The sequence below is a fragment of the Natator depressus genome, chromosome 3, assembly GCF_965152275.1.
Source record: "Natator depressus isolate rNatDep1 chromosome 3, rNatDep2.hap1, whole genome shotgun sequence".
Taxonomy (NCBI): domain Eukaryota; kingdom Metazoa; phylum Chordata; order Testudines; family Cheloniidae; genus Natator; species Natator depressus.
The window spans coordinates 159,721,446-159,740,551 of NC_134236.1; the positions used below are offsets into that span (position 1 = coordinate 159,721,446).

General features: G+C 40.9%; 1 protein-coding gene across 1 annotated transcript in view; it reads right to left on the reverse strand.

The window, feature by feature from the left end:
- The window catches only part of DNAH14 (dynein axonemal heavy chain 14), a 467,695-nt gene that overhangs the window by 145,212 nt on the left and 303,377 nt on the right, over nucleotides 1–19,106 (reverse strand). The window contains 4 exon segments of the mRNA XM_074947623.1: nucleotides 1,986–2,072; nucleotides 5,632–5,826; nucleotides 14,637–14,807; nucleotides 16,305–16,472. Of these exon segments, the coding sequence (XP_074803724.1) occupies nucleotides 1,986–2,072; nucleotides 5,632–5,826; nucleotides 14,637–14,807; nucleotides 16,305–16,472 (621 nt within the window).

The window sequence follows — 19,106 nt, forward strand, 5'->3', positions numbered from 1 at the left end:
AGAAAATAGATTCTGTGACACTAACTTGATATCTTTTTTTGATGAGATTACAAGTTTGGTTGAGAAAGGTAATAGTGTTGATATAATATACTTAGGCTTCTGTAAGGCATTAGACAATTTATTTAAAAACTAGAATATAAAATTAACATAGCACACATTAAATGGATTAAGAGCTGAGTAACTGATAGGTCTCAAAATGTAACAGCAAACAAGGAATCATCATCAAACAGGTGTGTTTCTAGTGGGTTCCCACAGGAACTGGTTCTTTGACCTATGCTCATCAACATTTTTATCAATGACCTGGAAGAAAATATATCATCACTGATAAAGTTTGCAGATGACACAAAAACCGGGGAGCAGTAAATAATAGCAGTAAAGAGGATAGATGTAACAAGAACCTTTTAATGTTCACATCACTTAACTTTTAACTTTATTCGAAATTTGCATTCATAGACCAGGATTAGAGTGTAAAGTTTCTAATATAAAAACATTCTAATATGTGTTTTATTAATGTAAATATTTCAGAGTGACACAGAAATTCAACTAAAATCTGAAAAAAAAAACCCCAATAAACTTCAGGTTTTTCACAATTCAGGCTGGATAACTACTTACTTCTTAATCTCACACTTATTTGATATCCACATCTTTCATCAGCTGTCCCACAAGCCTGAAAAAGCCTGTGTGGTCTGGGGCTGCCCAGCCCCTGTTAGGGAGAACCAGAGCAGGAAAAGTTCCTGGCCTTACTGAAGCATCAGAGGGGCCTAAAAGACACCGCAGACACCCCCACATATGTACAAAGTGCTGTATAGGAAGTGGGAGGCTTTTGTGCCCTGCTATTGCCCAATAGGGGGACTGGTAGCTTCCAGCTGCTGCCTCCACAAAGTTCTTTACAGATGTGGGGGGAAATAATATAAGATTGGAGGAATGGCTACTTGATTCTTCCAGAAGCTTACAGGAGAAGGAGGCTACTGCCTCCAGCAAAGACTTCTCAAGGTAAAGGATTCCTGGAGACTTTTGGGGTGATATGGGCATACAGGGAACACGGATGGATGGATAACATATTCGGTGCCAGAATAATTTATTTTAAAATATAATACAAAGATCATCTTATTATCCTAAAGATGGTAACCTCAAAAGATACAAGTGCTAGCTCTGATTTTATCTTACATTATATCAGGCAGAACATGGAAAGATGCTAGAAAGTAATATGGTTTAGGTCAGAGGTGGGCAAACTACAGCCCGTGGGCCACATCTGGCCCATGGGACTGTCCTGCTCAGCTCCTGAGCTCCCGGCCGGGGAAGCTAATCCCCGGCTCCTCCCCTGCAGCGCTGCTGCCGCGCCGCCAGTGCTCTGGCCTGCTGCTCCTTCTGGGCAGCGCGGGTGGCGTGGCTGGCTCAAGTGGGGCTGCGAGCTCCTGCTGCTCAGAGCAGCATGGTAAGGAGGCGGGGAGTGGGGGGGAGTTGGATAAGGGGCAGGGGTACCGGGGGACGGGGGACAGGGAGTGGTTGGATGGGGCGGAGGTTGGATAGGCGTGGAAGTCCCAGGGGGCTGTCAGGGGGCGGGGGTGTGGACAGGGGTTGGGGCAGTCAGTGGACAGGGAGGGGGGGTTGAATAGGGGGTGGAGTTCTGGGGGCTGGTTGGGGTGGGGGGTCCCAAGAGGAGGCAGTCAGGGGACAAGAAGCAGGGGGGTTGGATGGGTCAGGGGTTCTGAGGGGGCCAGCCAGGGGGCAGGAAGTGGGAGGGGGTTGAGAGGGGGTGGGGGCCAGGCCATTTGGGGAGACACAGCCTTCCCTACTCAGCCCTCCATACAGTTTCGCAACCCCGATGTGGCCCTCGGGTCAAAAAGTTTGCCCATCCCTGGCTTAGGTGAATCTTCTTAGTAAGTACAGCAAATGGACATTCTGCATAAAAATCCACTTCCATTGGGATTCTTACATTTTTTAAATTTAGAATTATGTAAATGTTAAAAAATGAATTTTCTTACTAGCATCATGTGGCCGCCTGGTTGCCGAAAGACTCTAGCAGCCCTTGTAGTGTGTTCTACAGCTTCCTTAAAGAACACCATTGAAGTCTGGGGAAGCAAAAAAGACAAGCTCACTTTAATAAGAAAGCAGCTGCACGTGGCAAGTGATATTTACAGTAGGTAAGTAAGGGGAAGGGGCTATCCCTGGGAAACATACCAACAAGAACTGGGAGAGAGAGCTCAATTCCCATAACTAGAAAAGTTATAATAGATATTTATTTCTTTTCCTTCCTATCCTCTTGACTGCCTCTCTCCAAATCACTTACAGAGATCCTCATGCTCCTACCCATATTGCCACTAATGCGCTCTGTCCATTCTACCCAACAATACCCTACTCAGTTTGCAAAAACAAGTGCTATAAATTACAATCTGCTCTCTGTTACAGTGGTGCAGCCCCAATGAAGTTAATTAGCATTATAACCATGTATGTGAGAGCAGGATTTAGTGTCATGTGGGACAGAGTGGATTTACAGTAGTGCAGAAGAAGATGGACTATCTGCAGTGGGGACAACCAAAATGACCAAAAATCTCTTGCTCCTTGACTCTCCTCAGTGAGCTTCGTGGTCAGCAGAGGGGATTACTTTTTGGGAAATGGAGGGAGATGAGGTGGGGAGGGAAGTTTATGGAAGTATCACTATATGAACCAGTGAGGTAGTCACTAAAAACAAATTGTTAGAACTCCAGAAGATCTTAGGCAGAGATAGTTAACTAGTTTATATAAGGCACCAAACCTTTGCCCCAAATTTTTATGATTTAGTAAAGCTTTTCTCCTCATTATTTTTCAATTTTGTGCAGCATCAGGGCACAATCCTGACCTCACTGATGTCAGTGGTAAAATTCCTATTAACTGAAATGGGGCCAGGATGTCACCCCTGAGCTTCGGACAGGAAGCAAATTAACTGAAATACTTTGTGAAAGACTGTAATTCTAGCCTGATCAGAAGCAAAAAATAGACTTGCTTAACTTTTAGTTAATGAAGATGTTTGTGTGGAAATTTCCTTGGTTTTTGTTTTTTTTTTTAAAATGCGTTGAAACTATTGTGGGGATAGCAATGGTCTATGGGGAACAGGGAGGCAACATCTGAAAATAGGAGCACATAGCAGAGTTAGACATATCTGCTGACTTCTTTGGGCAGAAATAAAACTTGTGATGATGATTAGCCAAATAACTTGTCTTCTGATTAATTTTTAAATTTAAAAAAGAAGCCTGTGGCTGAGATGTGATGCTAATATAGTGTTTATTATTTTGAAAAAATATATACTTCAATATATTGTATATACTTCTGTCCGTACCAGTATGCGTACGGACAGAAGTATATACAATATATATTGTATATACTTATGCAAGTATAGTATGCAACTATTAATTTCAACTTGAGCATATCTGCAGGCAGAATTTGGTCTGTATACCATATAACAGCCATGACGCAAGCTGATGTCAAATAAGTTGATGTTTACCCCTTTGCCTGTTCTCACTAAAAAACTCTGGTCTGCACCCAGCTATCTCTTGCAAGTAATATAGCAACCTCCTCCTATCTAGCTCTAAGCCTTGCTCTTTTCCCTTCTCCAATCAAAATTCAATATGCTACAGCTCAATTATTCTTCCTTGCTGTCCATGTCAATTGTCTCTATCATTCAATTTATTCTAGTTCCTTATCCTCACTTTCAAGACTCTACATGTTGCCATCCTACCCTACATCTCAGCACTTATTTCTCCCTATTCCTCTTTTTATATGGCACTCTGCCAACCCCACTCTCTTTAATGGCCTCAGCACTGCTTCTCCCCTAACAGCATGCTGGGAGCTTGTGGGAAGCTGTGCTCTACAGCATACAGGAGACACGAACACCATATACAAGTCTGACAAATCAACTCCAACTATGGTGTAACTATATCAGTGTATCTCTGAATTTGGGGAACTCTGCACTGACATGTACAGAGATGTGAAGGCAGACTTTGTGCTATGGATCATTGGCAACAATTCAGTCAGTGAAATTCTCTGGTAACACTTTTAAAGTGTATTATTACTTATTAAATTAATAAGAAAAGAGGTCCTATTTTAAGGCTTTAAGAGACATTTCATTAATAGTGAGAATAGGAAAGTAAAGATAACTCCTTTACGACACTGTAAAACTATTCTGGTGACAAAAATAATGAAATGTTGTCATGCATTTTTCATATAATGTTGTCCTTTGGCAACATTAAACATTTATTTAACATTAAAAATGTTAAATTAAGAAAGGCTAGCATTGTTTAACTTTCAATTGGGGAAAAGGAGGGATTTTTTTTAAAAAATACTGTTTTAATTTAAAATCTAGTTTTGACATTATTTCTCGTCTCACTGAGTTGATTCATAACGAGTGGTTGGTAGAAAGAAGGATAAGACCACATGCCATATGGTAAGTAGTCTTTGAAATTGGAGACTAAACTAATGGAATACTTTTTCTTATGATAGCTTCTATGATTTAGTGGATTTCATATTATTCTTTTTGAGTAGGGAGAGTTTAACTTTGTCTAGTGATGGTCAGTAACACACATTTCAGAGTAGCAGCTGTGTTAGTCTGAAGCTTTTCTGTTGCAAAATTGCCACCCTTAAATCTTTTACTGAGTGGCCGGAGAGGTTGAAGTGTTCTCCTACCGGTTTTTGAATGTTATGATTCCTGATGTCAGATTTGTGTCCATTTATTCTTTTGTGTAGAGACTGTTCGGTCTGGCCAATGTACATGGCAGAGGGGCATTGCTGGCACATATCACATTGGTAGATGTGCAGTGAACGAGCCCCTGATGGCGTGGCTAATGTGATTAGTGATGGTGTCACTTGAATAAATATGTGGACAGAGTTGAATCAGGCTTTGTTGCAAGGATAGGTTCCTGGGTTAGTGTTTTTGTTGTGTGGTTGCTGGTGAGTATTTGCCTCAGGTTGGGGGGCTGTCTGTAAGCGGGGACTGGTCTGTCTCCCAAGATCTGTGAGAGTGAGGGATCATTTTTCAGGATAGGTTGTAAATCTTTGATGATGGGTCAGTAACACAGTTACTATAACAGATTCGTTGGTGAGAGACTATTTATTTATAGGCTTATATTGGTGCTCATCATATAGTACCTGTGTGTGTCCCATACTTTAATGAATTTATTTGCACAGAATCCTTGTGCCATGTTCCAGAAGGGAAACTGAGACCAGAGAGAATAAGTGATCTGTCTAAAGTCATCATGGAAGTCTGTACCAGAGCTAGAAATAGAACCCAGATCTCCTGAGTCTCAGTCCAGTGCATTAACCATAAGATCATCCTTCTACTCTTACCAACTGAAACCAATGATCCCAATGAAAATAATAAAACACCAATAAGTAGCTCTCCTGGACGACATTTTCAAATAAAACACATCTGTGCACCCGCCATGCTTGCAAAACTCACACTTGTGTACTTAAATACTCACCGCTCGCAGAAATCAAGTAACTGGGTACTATAATCATTATCCAGATGCATGTACAAATGTAAACTAGGTATATTATTTTTTTATCACAACTTACATGTCTATACTTGAAAAAACAGCATTTTGGCATGCTCAAAATATTTCTAAAATGTTCTCTTCAGAATTTTAGTTTAATAGCTACAGATAACAAGCCATCTGTTTTCTATACCTTAGTATTCATTGAATTCATTTTCATTTGGAATTCTTCCAAGACAGAAACAAGTTTTTTATAGTTAGTGATATTTTGATAGATTTCACTTCCAAGAGACATGTTCATATCCAGAAAATCCACAAATATGGTAGACTCCTCCATCAATTTTTCTTTGGTCCATGTGATCTATTAAAAATACAGTTCAACCTATTAATCTCACTATTTTATATGTTAGAAAGCAATGTTCCCTGCTGCTCATAAATCAAATGGTAGTTCTGCCTATTATTGTTTCCCCACAGTTCTCATTATTAGACCCGCATTTCAGTTGCTCATAACTTTGCCATATTTAACTGTTTGGATTGAAATTGTCCATACTGGATATCTGTCTAATGATGATTTTTTTTTTTTAATTTTCAGCTAGAAGGGTCCAGCCATTTCTGTGAATGAAATTAGGGAAAGTACATTATTTTTGTCATGTTAAATTGGTGACCTTTTCTTCTCAAAGATCTAGCGCCTCCATGCTTTGGAGCAGGAACTTTAAATTTTGCAGGTGGTGTTTTGTGTCAAGGATTTACCTTTTCCTGTTACTTTAAAAATCCATCCAAATTTGGCAGAGTTATAAATCTCTGAAAAATCTCAGGTTGCACTTGCTCAGTAGAATTTAGAAGATAAAATCTCTGAAGATTCCATCCTCAGTGAACATGCTCCAGCCCCTCAAAGCTCCTAGCACTGACAAGAGTGTGCACATGATATCCTCACAGAGTGAAGGAGCATGCCTGTAAATGCTGCTCTCAGCTTTTCTGTGATAGAGTAGGGTGAGACACTAGAACTGAGAGCATGAAGACTGTCTCTTGTGTGCTCTCAATGAGGCCCTTTCTGGCTGCCACGCAGTGTTGAGAAAGAAGAGGCCTGACTGGACTGTAGAAGAGACTAAAGTCAGACCAGGGAAGATGGAAAGAAATAGGTTAGGACAAGGATCCTAGTGAGACTGGGACTGGGCGGGGGGTGTGGGAGGAGGGAATGTAACTCCCTGGGGGAACCAGGTGAGGAAGTTTGAGACTGGAACTGATTGGACAAAGACTGGGACAAAGAGCTTGTGGGGAGAGGGAAAACTATGACTGGCTGTGCAAGCAGATTAGGAGCTGGGGTGGAGACTGACATTGGAAGCTGGTGAGGAAAATATGGGTGGATGACTGGGAACCAGTTGGCAGTGGGAAGAGGGCACTAGGATCAGACAAGATAATGGAGGAGAGATGGGGGCTGGCTGGACAATAAGACCAGGAGCCTTTGTATGTGTTTGTGTGTGGGGGTGTGTGAAACAAGGGTGGTAGGAAGACGGGACACAGATGAGAATCCAGGTTATGGGGAGAAGAACTGAGGCTGACTGGGCAAAGGGCCTGGGACAGGTTGCTGTGGGGGATGGGAGACTGAGATTAGATGAGGACCTCATGGAAGCAGACTGGGAACCAGTGGGGGGAGGAACAGAGTAAAGACTGGAGGCTGGTTCAGGAGAGGGGAGAGATCAGATGAGGACCCCAGAGGACTGAACTGGGCAAGGATACTGGGACTAGGATGAGATGACTGAGGAGTGGACAGTAGGACCAGGCAGCCAAGGAGAATGGGACTTGGAGAAAAAGCTTTGGGTGGGTAAGTCATAGGATTGTGAGAGGGTCAGCTTGGAAGAGAGGGGCAGAAAGGGTCAAGCAAGAGGGAAACAGGCAAAAATTTCTCTATTAGAGCACATTTCACTCCACAGCCCTGAACAGAACTCAAGATTCTGGAGTCTCTCACCATTCCTTTGCTGTCAGCAAATATATGTGAAACCAACTGACGAAGTGCATCTCACTCCCTTCTAGAGCTAGTCCATATATAGCATGATGAGATACTATTGCTATTAGTTACTCAGTTAGCTCAAGAGGCAGAGGTCTGTATAGTGGATATGAAGCTTCCAACCCTGATGATGCAGCATGTGGGTGTCACTATGAAGCTATATGACGAAACGTCTGTTTTTTTCAGGTTTTTTTAAACAAAGGAAATGACACAAAAACTACATTAAAAGAACATTATTAAGGTTGCAAAATTAAGCACTAAGAGCTAGGAATGATAGAAATAAGGCTGACTGCATCATAATGCAGGTTCAATGAGTAGTGATCAATGGCTCCATGTCTAGTTAGCAGCTGGTATCAAGCAGAGTGCCCCATGGGTCGGTCCTGGGGCTGGTTTTGTTCAATATCTTCATTAATGATCTGGAGGATGGCGTGGATTGCACCCTCAGCAAGTTTGCAGATGACACTAAATTGGGAGGAGTGGTAGATACGCTGGAGGATAGGGATAGGATACAGAGGGACCTAGACAAATTAGAGGATTGAGCCAAAAGAAATCTGATGAGGTTCAACAAGGACAAGTGCAGACTCCTACACTTAGGACGGAAGAATCCCATGCACTGCTACAGCCTAGGGACCGAGCGGCTAGGCAGCAGTTCTGCAGAAAAGAACGTAGGGGTTACAGTGGATGAGAAGCTGGATATGAGTCAGCAGTGTGCCCTTGTTGCCAAGAAGGCTAACGGCATTTTGGGCTGTATAAGTAGGAGCATTGCCATCAGATCGAGGGACATAATCATTCCCCTCTATTAGGCATTGGTGAGGACTCATCTGGAGTACTGTGTCCAGTTTTGGGCCCCACACTACAAGAAGGATGTGGAAAAATTGGAAAGAGTCCAGCGGAGGGCAACAAAAATGATTAGGGGGCTGGAGCACATGATTTATAAGGAGAGGCTGAGGGAACTGGGATTATTTAGTCTGCAGAGGAGAAGAATGAGGGGGGATTTGATAGCTGCTTACAACTACTTGAAAGGGGGTTCCAAAGAGGATGGATCTAGACTGTTCTCAGTGGTAGCAGATGACAGAACAAAGAGTAATGGTCTCAAGTTGCAGTGAAGGAGGTTTAGGTTGGATATTAGGAAAAACTTTTTCACTAGGAAGGTGGTGAAGCACTGGAATGCGTTACCTAGGGAGGTGGTGGAATCTCCTTCCTTAGAGGTTTTTAAGGCCCGGCTTGACAAAGCCCTGGCTGGGATGATTTAGTTGCTTTGAGCAGGAGGTTGGACTTGATGACCTCCTGAGGTCCCTTTCATTCCTGATATTCTATGATTCTATAACTCACTATACCAATGAGACTATACCAATGAAACAGACACAGCACGTTAGAATTGTGAAGCCTTTAGCCTATTTTGCTGGTACTGGAGATGGTGAAAAGTGCTGAGCCCCATCCGAAGATCTCTACTCCCCCCTACTTCAGGCAGCAGCCGTCAGTGACTGATCTGAACAGGATTGATGGGAAGGCTCAGATTTTTTCAGGGAAGCCTGAGGTCTTTCAGAGCCAGAAGACCTTTTAGTTCCTGGAGTAGTGTCTCTCATAATCAAAGCACTAGTTGAAACCAAGAAGACTGCTTATCAGGAGAGAGCTCAGAGTCCAAGATACAGACATGGACTTCTCCATGAAAAATAATTTAAAATGGCATCACATATCTTTTCAACATGCTTAGAAAGACAGTTTTAAATAGTACACTTACTAGGTATATGGGTTACTCTGAAATAAGAAGGCATATCGAATGTGCATCATTAGCAAGCACAGCTGTCTTGCATCCTGGGCATATTTTAAGCCTAGGGATTTGCATTCTGCCGTCAGACCTACCCTTGTTATTTAGGCAAGACAAAGAAGAAGAGACTCCCAACCCCACCCTTTTTTTTAAAAACTCAAAGGGCTTAAATGAAACTTAACAACAAACTAATGAACTGATAACTCTTTTTTTTAGACAAAGAAAATGCAGTAGATCTAATCTACCTGGATTTCAGTAGGCATTTCATACAGTTCCACATGGGAAATTATTAGTTAATTTGAAAAGACGGTGTCATAAATATAAAGGGAAGGGTAAACACCTTTAAAATCCCTCCTGGCCAGAGGAAAAACCCTTTCACCTGTAAAGGGTTAAGAAGCTAGGATAACCTCGCTGGCACCTGACCAAAATGACCAATGAGGAGACAAGATACTTTCAAAGCTGGAGGGGAGGAGAAACAAAGGTTCTCTCTGTCTGTGTGATGCTTTTGCCGGAACAGAACAGGAATGGAGTATTAGAACTTAGTAAGTAATCTAGCTAGATATACATTAGATTCTGTTTTGTTTAAATGGCTGAGAAAATAAGCTGTGCTGAATGGAATGTAGATTCCTGTTTTTGTGTCTTTTTGCAACTTACGGTTTTGCCTAGAGGGATTCCCTGTGTTTTGAATCTGATTACCCTGTAAGGTATTTACCATCCTGATTTTACAGAGGTGATTCTTTTACTTTTTCTTCTATTAAAATTCTTCTTTTAAGAACCTGATTGCTTTTTCATTGTTCTTAAGATCCAAGGCTTTGGGTCTGTGTTCACCTATGCAAATTGGTGAGGATTTTTATCAAGCCTTCCCCAGGAAAGGGAGTGTAGGGTTTGGGGAGGATTTTGGGGGGAAAGACGTTTCCAAGCGGGCTCTTTCCCGGTTATATATCAGTTAGACGCTTGGTGGTGGCAGCAATAAAGTCCAAGGTAAAAAGGAAAATAGTTTGTACCTTGGGGAAGTTTTAACCTAAGCTGGTAAAAATAAGCTTAGGGGGTTTTCATGCAGGTCCCCACATCTGTACCCTAGAGTTCAGAGTGGGGAAGGAACCTTGAAAGATGGGGATTAATACAAGAATTGAAAAGTGAGTAAGGAACTGGTTAAAGACTACAACAGTTCATACTGAAAGGTAAACTGCTAGGCTTGAGGGAGGTTACTAAGGGAGTTCTTCAGGGAATAGGGTTATGGGAATATCATATAAGATGATCTGGAGGACCTTGAAAACTGGAGTAATAGAAACGGGATGAAATTTAATAGTGCAAAGTCATGCACTAAGGGACTAAGAATTTTTGCTATAAACTGGGGACATATCAATTGGAAGCAACAGAGGAGGAGAAAGACCTGGTTCTACTGGTCGATCACAGGATGACTATGAGCCACAATGTGATTTGGCTGTGAAAAAGGTTAATGCAATTCTACGATGTATGAGATGAGGTATTTCCAGTAGCAATAGGGATGTGTTATTACCATTATATAGTCATTGGTTCTTCTTTTGTATGACATTTGAAAAGCAACAGGCTGGGCTTATAATTGAATTTTAAGATTTGAAAGCCATTCTAATGTTTCTGGGATAAGCTAGGTGGATCCTCCTACTACCACCACTGTAAGCGTAAATGGGACAGTTGTTTGTGATGTCACATGATTTGTACCTCACCAGAGTCCCAATTTGGTGATTCTTTGATTTTCCATTTGTGGAGGAAATATTCTGACCTGGCGATGAGACCTCATCTGGAATACTGTGTAATTCTGGTCTCCTGTGTTTGAAAAAGATGATTTCAAACTGGAAAAGGTGCAGAGAAGTGCTACTAGGATGATCAGAGGAGACTTAAGGAGCTTTGTTTAGCCTAACAAAATGAAGGCCGAGGGGATATATGATTACTCTCTACAAATACATCAGAGGGATAAGGCAAGGAGAGAAGTTATTTAAGTTAAGCGCCAATGTTGGCACAAGAACAAATGGATCTAAACTGGCCATCAACAAGTTTCGGCTTGAAATTAGACAAAAGTTTCCAACCACCAGAGAAGTGAAGTTTTGGAACAGTCTTCCAAGGGGAGCAGTGGGGGCAAAAAACCTAAATGGGTTCAAGACTGAGCTTGGCATGTTTATGGAGTGGATGGTATGATGAGATTGCCTACAATGGCATGTGGCCCACCTGTGACTGATAGTAGCATATATTCCTAATGGCTGGAAATGGGACACTAGATGGGAAGGACTCTAAGTTATTACAGTGAATTCATTCCCAGGTGTCTGGCCGGTGGGTCTTGCCGATATGCTCAGGGTCTAATTGATGGCCATATTTGGGATTGGAAGGGAATTTTACCCCAGTGCAGATTGGCAGAGACCCGGGATGGTGAGTTGTTTTCCTTCCTCTGAAGCATGGGTCATGGGTCACTTGTTGGTTTAAATGAGAGTAAATGGTAACTTGAAGTCTTAATCATGATTTGAGGACTTCAGTAACTCAGCCAGAGGTTATGGGTCTATTACAGGAGCTGGTGGGTGAGGTTCTGTGACCTACGATGTGCAGGAGATCAGACTAGATGATCACGATTGTCCCTTTTGGCTTTAAAGTCTGTGACTCTATCTATTACCCTAATTCTAAGCAAGGCGGCAGTAGGACACTGTAGTTCTGACTTGCTGCCATGGGAGGTCAGAAGGAACTGAGTGGCAGGTTGGGGCTTCTCCACTCTTTATAATCTCGCTGTAGGTGGCATGAGGGTGTACAAGGTGCATGGACACCCCTAATGGACACTGCGGACTAAAAGATGCACAAGATGCATACACCTTCAGTGGGATCTGTGTAGACAGTTGCTTGAAGAAGAACTTGCTCTTTGCTGCTTACAGGACTAGTTTAATCCATTCAGCTCTCATGTTTAGATTCAATAAGTGTTCAACCATTAAGACCATTTCAAATAAAGAAAGTATTTTTGTCATTCAAGAGTGCCTTTGACAAGAAATAGTGTATTCTAAGGAGAGCATCTTTATCATTTTGCAGCAAAATACCGAAATTTAGCATGGCTGGCTGTAACTTGTAATGCTGTTTTTCTCTTGAGCATTACGGTTTTTTTCACTAACATCTTTAAAAAAGGATTTTAAGTAAAGGGTATACAAATCAACAATGTATTGTATGTTCTCTAGCATTTAAAATGAAATCTTTACTTTGTAAATGACAATCACTTCTCACCAATAATCAATACCAATTTATTATAGATGTATGGCAAACAGATGACTACTCTATTTTGCATTTATATCTCTATCAATTGATCAGTATTTTTTTTAAATGTTCACTGTATTTATTAAAATGTTCACTATTCTATTTTAGGAGATTTGTAACTCCCAAACCATACATATTAAAATAAAAACGTTCCTGTATTTGGTTTACAAAACCTGATGCAATTGTAGGCATATATTTTGTTCTGTGTGTAACCCACCTACTTGGTACAGCTAACACAAGTTCTAGACATAAGATCGGTCTCCTTCCAGGGAAAAACAAACATATTGTAATCCATCACAGCCTATTTGAAGGGACATGGTGAAGCCTGATAGGCCATGAAATTGATTTACCTTGGTAATAATCCTATCAAAAATGACTGATCTTCCAGATGTTTTCTGTGCATTTCAATTTCCAATTAACTTTTGCAAATGCAAGAAAACATTTAAAAATACCGTAGCATGCAACTTTTCAGACACACACACACAACATAACAAGCAGTCTATTAGAGAAAAACTACAAGAGAAATATTTCAATGATTAGTTGTGTATCATTAATTCCCTGGTGACTTACATATTACTAATTACATTTGATTCTTCCTGTAAAACTGCTTTCTTCAACTTGCCACGTTCAAAACATGGTACAACCTTAGAAGCTGACAATCTGCCTAATGTTGAACATGGTTAAATATAAAACAGTGAAATGTGTCTTGCAGCTGGAGTTGTTTTTGTTCTTGCAAACTGTTATTGGATAGCTAGTTAAACTCCAATGGCCAGTTCTTCAGCTGGTGTAAATTGATGTAGCTCTACCGAGGTCAATGGGGCTGCGCCAATTTAAGGCAGCCAATGTTAATCTGGCACCAGATGCTAAAGGCATGTTAATGCCTTTGAAGGCTACATTTAGCACTGTGCTAATAATTGGTCAAATTGTGAAGTTATTTGAAAAATACAGCATTTCATCTTGGATTATGATCTTGTCAAATCTCATAGACTAAGCAAGGTTAAGCCAAGTTGATATCTGTAAGGCCTGGTCTACACTGGGGGGTGGTGGATCGATCTAAATTACGCAACTTCAGCTACGAGAATAGCATAGCTGAAGTCAACGTATCTTAGATGGACTTAGAATTATTTACTTTGCGTCCTCGTGGCGCGGGATCGATGGCTGCCGCTCCCCGTCGACTCCGCTTCCACCTCTTGCCGTGGTGGAGTTCCGGAGTCGACGGCAGGGCGATCGGGGATCGATTTATCGTGTCTACACTAGACACGATAAATCGATCCCCGATAGATCGATCACTACCCGCCGATCCAGCGGGTAGTGTAGACGTGGCCTAAGAGAGTACACCATGGAAAACTGAGTGACATAGGAAGCAGTGTTGGTGTTTTTTATAAAATAATTCCTCTTTGACTAAATTCACAACAAAAAATGCGTTGTACAATATTTTAAACATTCCTAAATTGCTACAGACTGAAAACATTCATACTTTGCTTCAAATTCATATTTCCTGACAGCAAGTTAAACAGATATAAATACACTACAATACAGTACATAAATGGGAGAGTGTATATTATTGTCATTCCTGGCTTCATTTTTTAATTTTTAGCACCTAAAGCAAAGTATGGTGAGATATTTCCTTATTTTTCCAGATAAATTTCAGCGGAAAATTATCTTCTCACCTGGATGTAGAGAAATATTTCTTCTTTATCAACAGAAAGCTTTACATGTTATCAAATTCCAGTATGCTTGCTTCTGCTCATCTCCAACTGTGGTAAAAGGTGGAGAAAGCCCTCTCTCCCCCCTCCCTTTGTTTACCCACACAGGGTCAGATAGAATCAGTCATCTAATAATTAAGTGCCCAATCCTGCAAGCCTCTTCACATGGAACTCCCTCTGAAATCAGCCGGAGTTCTGTATATGCGGGATTGTGGACCAGACTAACTTTTTTAACTTCACGCCAAATTCTGCTCTTAGTCACACAGGATTTATACTGGTGTGAATGAGAGCAGATCATGGCCCTTAATTTATACATCTATGATAACTATTCTTTTTTATAACTAAGGAAGTTTTCCAAAAGGGCCTAAAACAAATGCACAAAATATTCTTCTTCTTAAAAATGTCTAAAGAAAAATACACATATTTACCTTAAAATAGTTATTGAGTTCATTTGAGAGAAACTGATAAAAAATCTCTCTTTCAGCAGATTCAATCAGGCGATCATGGAATACTCGGGTTGTTTCATGCACAAAGAGAAGAGCTGCAGTTTCTTTTGAGACAATAACAGACCTGTGGGCTTGCAACAACCCCTGGAGCACCTGTTAGCAATTTTAGTATACAACGTTTATATGAAGTTTTAAATTAATTGGATTACTAAAAGAGATCCTGTTATATTTATTTTGAAACTACCATATATTGTATTAAGCTTTATCAACAGTAGTATCATACATTTTAATCAGAACTAAAGCATTCAAATATCTCTTACTTAAGCTATGTATTTTCTTCCCCTGCACATGCATTCAAGGGAGCAGGAAGGCACAAGAAGCCTACCTTGTACCTCCCACACAGAGGATGGTAACATGACAGTTCCTGGCCCATGACCATGCTTACAACATCATGCTATCCGGGGAAGGTGGGAGGACATGAAACAAAGTGCACATTGCATCCTCTATAAGATGTAGCAGCAGGTGTATCTTCCCTAGGCATCAGGAACTATAGAAAATATTGTGCCTCTTGAGGCACAGTGGGTCCAGGAGTCTTAATGGGGTGGCAAAGCTCAACACAAGACCTACCACAGCGCTGTTGGTATAAGCCAGATGACCGCCCATATTTGGTCAGCCATAAGCATAAGCAATGCAAGTGGCTGCCTGGGGTACCTTTTGCAATGTTGAATAATTTGCGACACACAGAGCTTACATGATCCAACTTTCCGTACATACTAGGAATAGAAGCAACTCCTGACCTAATAATTTCCCCTTCCCCAGCTTCCCTGGAAGCATGAGGCCCTGAAAATACCTTAAATATCTCTTGTTTGAGTTTCATTACTGTAGGATACTGTAGTATTTTATTTTATAAGAAATACCACACTTGCTGAAATCACAATTTATTGAAATTTTTAATAGTACACGAAAATGTTTTTATATTTGTAGATCATGCACAACAGGGACTGATGTATATGCTCAGCCTTGATTCAAACTTTAATCTTTTCAGTAAATGAATATACTTAAAGGGTTAATTGAGCCCTGGTATAAGTGGAAGCTCAACTTAATTGAAGTCAACAGAGTTGTGCCGACGTGTAGCAGGGCTGAAAATGGCCAAAATTATTTAGTTACTAGATATTTGTTTCTAATGTTAACACATCTTTTTATGGAAGGAAATAAAGATAAGATACAAGAGAATATACCAGTGCACAAGTAAGTGAGATATAGATTAGTATATAGTGCTCATGGTATGGCCACTCTGGTAGGCAGCAACAAATACTTTTAAAACGAACAATTTGTAGTCTGAATCCCATCCCATTCCGCCCTCTGTTTTCTTCTTTTTATTAATAATTATTTCTGAGTGATCTTGGCAATTCTAAAAGCAAAGACTGGATTATATGGAAATCTCCAAATTTATTTTCCTTGTTTGTCATAAACCAAATTGAAACTATCATAGGACTCCAGATGGCAAGACTAATTTAATAAATCTAACTCCAAGAACCAGGCTCAATTCAATAGACAAAATTATATATGCTCTTGCTTGTTCACTCTGCACAAAAATTGAGAATACTTTTGAATCTGAAAATCTGAAATGTCTAGTGCAGTATAACACACCTTGAAGAGATCTCGTAGATTAAATGTATAGTGGCACTTAGCTGGCGTTGGGAGCATGCTGCGGCACATATTATGGTATACAGCTATGGAAGAGGAAGTTAGAAAGTCATTGCATTTCCGAACCTCAGATAAGAATCTGTTGTTATACAGGTATGTTCCCAGATGAACCTAAAGAAGAAAAATGTATATGATTTAGTTACCACTTCCTAAGAAAAGTTTAAGCATATTGCTAACTGCTGAAATATAACAAAATTTATAAGACAAAAAGCACCAATTTTCATTATTATTTTAACAGGAAAAGACACCCTTACTTACCTCCACAGTAACTTTGGTTCTTCAAGATGTGTTGCCCACTGCTGGTCTATGTGTCCAGTGCATTTGAGCAAGAGACTTTTGGTCAGCAGTACCTGTTTGGGTGAGAGATGTGCCCTAGGGGTCCTCATGCCTCCAACTGAGGGCATAAAACACTGGGCCACTCAAAGTGCCCCCCAGTTCCTTCATCACTGAAATCCTTATGAAAATAGACTCCACAGTAGCAGGGATGTAGGGCATGTTGTGGAATGTGTGTGTACAGGCAAGTAACTGTTTCTTCTTTGAGTGCATGTCCACATATATATTCCACTGTTGATGACACCCAAGCAGTAGACATGTTGGAAGTGGGAACCAGGAGTCTTTTAAAACAAAGACTATAGAACTTCTTTCCCAAAGTTCACATCACCTCTAGATACAGCCCCACATTCACTCAGCATTACACCATTGTGGAAGCAATGTCCACAGTAGGAACATTCCTTAGAGAGAGTGAGCAGCTTGAGCTATAGTAGAACAGGCAGTAATCCTAAGGAGTGGACTTGCATTAGCCAGTTTGTAACAAATTTTGTTGCACAGTGAGATCCAGTTATAGATTCTGTGAGCCACAACAGTCTAACCGTTCATTGTCTCTGCATATATAACAAAGAGCCTGAGAGACATTCTGAACGGTTTCATCCTATCTATGTAAAAGGAAAGTGCCCTATAGATCTCTAAAGAATGCCGTTTCTTGTCACCCTTGTGAGTTTGGGATTTCGGGAAAAAACATCAGCAGATGAATGACCTGATTTCAAATGAAAATCAAAAACCACCTTCAGTAAGAATTTGGAACAGACCTTTAATGAGACATTATCTTTATGGAAGACACTATACAGATGTCCTGCCATCAGGTACAGTAACTCCTCTAATCTCCTTGCTAATGCTATTGCCAACAAAAATGCTGTCTTTGCTGGTAAGTGAAATAGACCAAGGTGGAATCATGAGACCTGCCAGGACTAAATTAAGCTCCCAGGAAGGGACTGGTTTTCCTACTGGGGGATAAACCCCTATCAGACCTTTTAAAAATCTTGCTACCATAGGGTGGGAAAAAAACCAAATGTTTAATGAATGAGAGAGTGAATAGCAAAGATGGCTGCTAAGTGAACCTTCATCAAACTAATTTACAGGACTGAATTTTTTGAATTCCAGGAATTATTCTAATATGTCTAGGACCTGAGCTGTGGAAGGAGATAATTGATGATGATGAACCCATATCGAACATCTCTTCCATTTAGCCAGGTAAGTATTCCTAGTAGAGTCTTTCCTACTTTCACTGAGAATGTTCCGTACATAGCCGGACAGACTTTCTGATGAATTAAGCATTCAACCATTCAATGCTGTGAGGTGCAGAGTGCAAGGAAACTTGACCATGACTCAGAGATTATGCCTCAGAGTAACAGTAAGGTGTTGGAAGGTTGAATGGATGAGGTTTGAAGGTCTAAGTACCAAAATTGTGTTGGCCACACCTGGGCTATTAATATGATACTGGCTACTTCCTGTTTGAATTTTCTTATGGTTCTAGAATCAGCAGGATCGGAGAAAATACCTACAGATGTTCCAAAGACCATGAAATCAGGAATGCGTTGGAAATTGACCCTGAACTCTGTCTTCTTTTGCAACAGAAACAATGACACTTCTTGTTTTCTTTGATAACAAACCGATCTATGGTGGGAAAACCATATTTGCTGAAAATCGCTTGAAACGCCTCATCTTTTAGAGTCCATTTGTGATTGTTGATTAATTTTATGCTGAGGTTATCTGTCAGAACATTCTGCACTCTGGGGAGATCAGATGCCTTGAAAGTGACCCGATGACGAATGCAGAAGTTCCAGACGTACCTCCTCCTGACTCAACTGAGTGGATTCTGACCTGCCTTGTTAGTTCAGGTAAAACATTGAAGCCGTACTGTATGTTCTAATCTTTATGGTACCCTTGATGGAGACCCTTGATGAATGGTAGGAAGACTTTGCAAGCTCATTAAATGGCTCCCAGCTTTAGGATGTGTAAATGAAGAGCTGATTCCTGAGGTGTCCACAAGCCTTGTGTTTGCACATCATCCAGGTGTGCTCCCCAGCTCAGAGCGGATGTATCTGTTACTAGCATCTTCAATGGAACTGGAGGAGAGAAAGGGATCATCTTGCAGCATACATTACTGGATCCATCCATCAACTTAATGAGGCCAGGACTCAAGATGCAGTGTGAACTAACATGTCCATGTGATGTTTTCTTGGCTGATACACAAACTTCAACCATCTTTGCATGCAACACAGGTGAAGTCTGGCATGCTGAGTCACGTAAGTGAGGCCAGGTGGTTGAGCAAACTGAGGCAAGATCCTCCAATTGTTCTTAGATAAACCTGCAGATTATTGCATAGGTTGAGCATAGTTGGACATTTTTTTCTGGAGGCCGATAGGCAATCTGCTATTGTGAAGTCCAGAATGGCCCCAATGCACTCTA